Source organism: Kryptolebias marmoratus, linkage group LG2, assembly GCF_001649575.2.
Source record: "Kryptolebias marmoratus isolate JLee-2015 linkage group LG2, ASM164957v2, whole genome shotgun sequence".
Taxonomy (NCBI): Eukaryota; Metazoa; Chordata; class Actinopteri; order Cyprinodontiformes; family Rivulidae; genus Kryptolebias; species Kryptolebias marmoratus.
This window is the reverse complement of record NC_051431.1, coordinates 33156413-33162138: the sequence shown is the minus strand read 5'-3', so window position 1 is coordinate 33162138 and position 5726 is coordinate 33156413. Positions and strand designations below refer to the sequence as shown.

The 5726-nt window shown below is 40.8% G+C and overlaps 1 protein-coding gene across 3 annotated transcripts in view; it reads left to right on the top strand.

Annotated features, from left to right (window-relative positions):
• The window catches only part of pnpla4 (patatin-like phospholipase domain containing 4), a 12696-nt gene extending 7294 nt beyond the window's left edge, over positions 1-5402 (top strand). Inside the window, exons 4-7 of one of the 3 annotated variants that reach the window (XM_025002379.2) lie at positions 855-990; positions 1078-1143; positions 2250-2402; positions 5251-5402. In XM_025002379.2, the coding sequence (XP_024858147.1) occupies positions 855-990; positions 1078-1143; positions 2250-2402; positions 5251-5274 (379 nt within the window). In that variant the 3' untranslated portion in view covers positions 5275-5402. Of the gene's footprint in view, positions 1-854; positions 991-1077; positions 1144-2249; positions 2403-4001; positions 4469-5250 lie in introns of those variants that run through there. The other 2 variants (XM_017439602.3, XM_017439603.3) reach the window with 2 other exon arrangements.
• The last annotated feature ends 324 nt before the right edge of the window (positions 5403-5726 follow it).

Here is a 5726-nt window from a genome sequence, read left to right as displayed (position 1 = left end):
GCTGGACACTTTCAGGGAAAGTCCGAAAACAGAATATTGCTCTTGTAAATGTTTAACCACTGCGATAACAAAGCGCTCACGGTGTATCCTTCAGAGAAATTAACCCATGTAAGAGAAATAAATAATTCCAAGGGTAATATCACTAAAGAGAGCGCTCCTTTCTCAAAGTTTACAAAGTGCCATGTGCGACAAATTATAAAAACGATACTCTGATGTCCCGTTCTCCTGAAGGCAGCACGGAGCTGCGCCGAAGAGAAACACCATCGATACAGCTGCAGTTCTGTGACGGTTTTAATGTTTTAGGCCACAATATTTTTGCAAGTACTTCAAAGTTTAAACTGATATTGTTGTGAATCTTTGGTGTAAACTTTTCCTTCAAGCAAACGCCCCCAAAAGAATATCAACGCCCCCCTTTTGAAAATATTGCTGCCAGCGCCCCCCGTCATCCTCTCAACGCCCCCCAGGGGGCGGTACCGCCCCCTTTGAGAAACGCTAATCAAGACTGTTATCAGCAAGAAGTCCAAAAACTAGTCTCTGTGATGGTACACATTTACAAAGGCATGTCTAAAGAAGCAGAGGGAATGGGTACTAGACTAGTATGCCTGCTTTTTTAAATTGTCCACAGTTGAAAAATGTGAGCCCAGTTTGAAACTGAAAGTGTGATGACACCAGTTTTTATTTTAAAAATTAAAACCTGATTTTTTTTTGTAGGAAGACAAAACAGCTCCAGAAATCCCATAAGCTTCAGTGATGAATATTTTTAAGGTGGTAAAAATATTACCTTTATATTTTTCTTTCACAGCCTTTGGAGATGTTATCGTTAAAATGCTGATAGATGTGTATTTTCTCCGTAGGGATGGTATAGAGGAGATTCTTCCCAGAGAGGCTCACAGTCTGGCCACTGATCGCCTTTATGTGTCCCTAACAAACTCAAAAAGTGGCAAGAACTGCATTGTATCCAGGTTTACGTCAAGAGATGATCTCATTAAAGTAAGTCCTCCCAGTCTCTGTTTTTCACCTCAGTGTTCATTTTTTTTTTAGTTCTATGACCCTAAAGTGGTCCTCTAACCTCTACAGGCTCTACTTGCTAGCAGCTTTGTACCTGTTTATGCTGGACTTAAACCAGTGGAGTTTAGAGGACAGGTAAATAACTTTTTTCAATGTGTTTGTTCAAAGTAGTTAATAAAAAGGCTATTTGAATAACAGTTTTATCAAAAACAGAGGTTTTTTATTTAAAAGTATAATCCTGAAGAGTTCACAAAGAAGTGTTTTGACTCGATTATTGTGTCCTTCTAGTACTTTGTTGTTCATTTTGGCTCTCATTCTCAGGCCCTATTTAAAGCACTCTGAATATTTCTTTTTGTTTATAAAAAAAAAAAAAACCTCCATCCAAATGATTTTAGCAAAAATGCTGAAATCCCCATATATCACCACTGGGTAGCGAGAATGTCCACAGTAGTGACTTTAACTCTCCTGAAGCCCTTGTAACTTTGAGTCCATTTGACCCAAACGCCACAGCAGAGTTAAATAAATAGAAAAAAACATTCTTAGCCTGGGTAAAGATTTTCCGCAAACTATTAAAACCCTTTTTCTTCTGTTTGATACTATTTCCAGTTTTTGCTTATGATGAAATGAAGTATTTCAGCACTTGATCAACATACAGAAAAAACAGCACTAAAACAGCTCTTTAGCTGTTTTGGATTCTAGAGCAGTCATTTCCTCCCATCGTGCTCAGTGTAACTGTGGCCTGAGGGGTCCGACCTTCCCCATGGGAGGAGAGGGTACAAGAGAGCACCCTTTGATCCCGATTAGAAAACAAGAACCCATTTTTTTATTGGGCCCTCAGATCATTTAATGAGTGGTTCCTCAAATCTGATTTAAAACCTGGGAGAATGGGATTTCTTTTTTCTAGCAGTCACACTTTGACCTTGTTTATTAAACTTTTATGGTTTTTACATTGGTTTGACTGTGGTAATTAATTTAAAACGTAGCTGAAGACTTTTTAAAATTCAGTCAAGTTTTTGTATGCCTGTTTAAAATTATAGACATTAAACCAATGATGTTTTTTTGTGTATTTTGTTGCATTTCTTTTATGAAGCCTTTTGTCAATTTTATTTGCTTCTAAGTAAACATAATTACTTACTCAATAGTGTGAATAGTGTCTAAAACTAAATAGTTTTTAGTTTTTACCTGTAGATGCTACACATTATGGAATACTTTTTTTTAACTCACAAACTTTGTTTGATTAGAAATGGATTGATGGAGGGTTTACTGACAGCCTGCCTATTCTGCCTGTGGGTCGAACCATCACTGTGTCTCCCTTTGCTGGACTCCAGGATGTATGTCCTGTCCACAGGGGGCGCTTCAACACTCAGCTCAGACTGGCCAACATGACCATAATGGTGAGAACTTGATCTTTAACTTATCAATTTAAAGATGCAGTATCTGACCAACTTTTTAAAATGTTGTTTGTTTTTAATGGATTTTGCTGTTGGCAGTGGCTGACAGATGGGATGTGTAAAATATCTCAGAACGAACAAATTTCTTGGATCAGCTGATAAATCTCAGGACAGGTTGTTGAATGGAGACAGTGAGTTATTTGAAAATCGTCTTCTGGTTTAGGATATAGTCTCGAGGTCAGAAGGTTTTGTTTGAAATGTCTTGCTCAGCTGATCTGCATCTCCAAAGGCTGGTTAAAGATAATATTTCCAGAAAGACTTTAGCTTGTAAAGTTTCGACTGAACGAACCATGAGAGTTTTGGAATAAGGTTCTTTGGACAGAAGAGACCAAAGTAGAGACGTTTACCCCAAATTTACATCAGCATGTTTGAAAGAAACCCAAATACAGCATATCCTCACTTAAATATTGTGAATCTCTGATTTAAAAAAAAAAAAATCAAGAAAAATTTATTGTCATTCACATCATATAGGTGCATGAAGTGGAACCAGTTTAAGCCCAGCAACAGACAATAGTGTAATAACAGTAAATAGTGAGAAAAATAACAGGAATATTACAATATCAGCAGTACAATAAACAGCAGCCAGCTACAGATCCCCACCAGAGTTCAGCACCCTAACAGTGTCAGGTTAGGAGCTGTTCTTCAGTCCGGCGATCCTGCTGTTGATGCTCCACAGCCTTCTGCCTGAAAGGGAGTGAGAAGTGTGTGTTTGGAGTGAATGTGGTCTTTCATGATGCAGGAGCCTTTTCCCCTGCATCTGCAGGTGTAAATGTCTGTGTTTGACTTCTGCAGTCCACTGTGCAGCCTTCACCACCCTGTACAGAGCCTTCTTCTTAGCCACGGAGCAGCTGCCGTGCCACACAGTGATGCTGGAGCATAAGACACTCTCCATCTCACATCTGTAAAAGGGGCTCAGAACTGAGCTCCCAAGACCTGTGCGTCTCAGCCATCTGAGGACGTACAGGTATTGGTGTGCCTTCCTTACCAGGTTTGAAGTGTTGTTACTCCAGGCCAGGTTGTCCCTTAGGTGCAAGGCCAAGTACCTAAAGCTGGACCCCATGTTCACCAATGCTCCTCACCTAGCTGAGAAACTAACTGCCATTTTTGATTGTCCAGTCTCACCTTGGCTTTGATTCAGCTGTGTTTGTTTCTTCTCACCCCAGTTGTTCATTGGTGACTGAGTGCCGCCTCAATGTGGGCAGGTCGTCCACATCCACCTGAGATTTCTGCAGTGTAATTTGCCTCCACTGAGCTCTCTGTGAGAGCTGTAGAACATTTACGAAGTCAGGCACTGATGTTGAAAGAGAAGGTCTGGCCTGCAATCCTTATCACCTTAAAGGTGCCTAGTGGGCTTGGATCAATTAAGTTCTTCCACATCAGACTTATCCAATCATGTCTTTATAGTCATATAGTCAAATATTGTTGTTCATAAAGTGAACACTGAGAAGCCAAGCCTTGAAATTCCCCTCTCTCACTGACTTTTTTTCAAAAGTTTTCCTTGATGTACAAAAACAAAGACAAAATCTTGTTTGTTTTCCTCAGTTTTCCTTGGAGAACATGAAGCGTCTGAACCAGGCTCTGTTCCCTCCGTCCACCAGCACCATGCAGTCTTTATGTGAAGAAGGTTTCACTGACACTGTACGATTTCTGAACAGAGAAAACTTGATGAGCTGACTGTCTCCTCTCTTCATAAAAAGGAAAACTAAACAAAAAGAAGCAGCACATCCGAGCCAAATGGTCTTAATGTGTTCAGAAACATTTTTCTCAGTTTTATGATTAATAAAAGATAAAATGTTGCCGTTATGCTAACAAGAGGCTGGTGGTGGGAGGCAGGAGGTTGTTGAACTGGTGAGGAGGACCTGTTCCTTATTTTAGCACAGAGTAACATTAAGAGTTATCTTGGAATCTGCTGCAACATTGAAATACGTTTATGTTGATTTATTGTGATCTGTATGCAAAACATCAGAATTGTATAAAATGTTGTCAAATAAATCTAAATTTACTTCAAATTATGTTGGCCTACTTTCATTTCAACAGTTTTTGAGTATTGCAGTGGTTCAACTTAGGAAAAGTGTAAAGAATTGGGGTTTGTATGTTTGATCATTTAAATATAATAAAATAAGACTAAATAATAAACTGTCATTGATATTTGCTATAAAATGAATGAGAAGATAAAAAACCTAATATGGATCCGTTTAGTGTGTCTGTCTTTTCAGGTCCTGTTTTATCTCTTATGCATCACAGCAGCTCTGATAGCAGAATGACATTCATAATAGTTACAAAATAATAGGAGCTGGCAATACTGCATGTGTTATAGGGTTTGAACAGACCGGTTTTTCTTTGAAAGGTTTCTAATAAAAAAAAACAATTAGCATCAACTGTTAGGTTTTGGGTTTGTATATTCAGTTATCTTGTTAGTTGCTTGTTGTTTTTTCTGTCTTTGTCTCTCCCGTCTGTGTTTGTTTTCATCTCCCTCTCCCCAGTTTGTCATCTGTTTACCTGCCACGCCCATCTCCACCTGCCAGTAATTATGTTCACTCACCTGTGCCCGCTTACCTCATTTTCCTGTGTTTAACACCCGGCCACTTTCTCCACTACTCTGTCGGATCATTGTTCATTTGTCCTCGTTCTATGTTCCTGTTAAATGTTCTCAGAGTTTTGTTCCGTCCTGTCCTGTGTTTCCTCCATGCATCTGGATTTAGTTTGTTTTGTTTTGCTGCCTCGTCACCTATTGTTTTTCGAATTAAAAAATTAGTTTTTGTTATGAGTCTGCTCTCTGGGTTCTCCTCAGTCTCCGTCAAACCTGAAAGAATGATCCGACCAAAAAAGAACCCGGCAGACTCCACCACGGGCGTTACCCTCTCTCCGGGAGAGAAAGCCAGGATCTTGGCCGAGCTGCGGGAGGAGCACCCGCTCGCCTTCCTGGATGGGCCCCGGTCTTTTGCAGCGGTTCCCCCCCGATCCTGTGGGCACCGTCGCCGAGGAAGGGCACCGTCGCCGAGGAAGGGCACCGACTGCGGCAGCTCCCACATCCCCACCTACGCCAACCGCTTCTCCGGTGGGTCAGCGGCTCGACGCCACTACAGCACTTTGAGTCGCCTTGTGCTGAGAAGTGCTATATAAATAAATGTACCTACCTACAGCTTCTCTGGTGGATCAGCCGGACACCACCACGCCCCTTTCATCCCCGTCCCCGTCCCCACATCCTCCAGCTCCCAGTTCACAATCTTCACCAGGTTCTGGTTTAGTTTTGGACTTTTCATCATT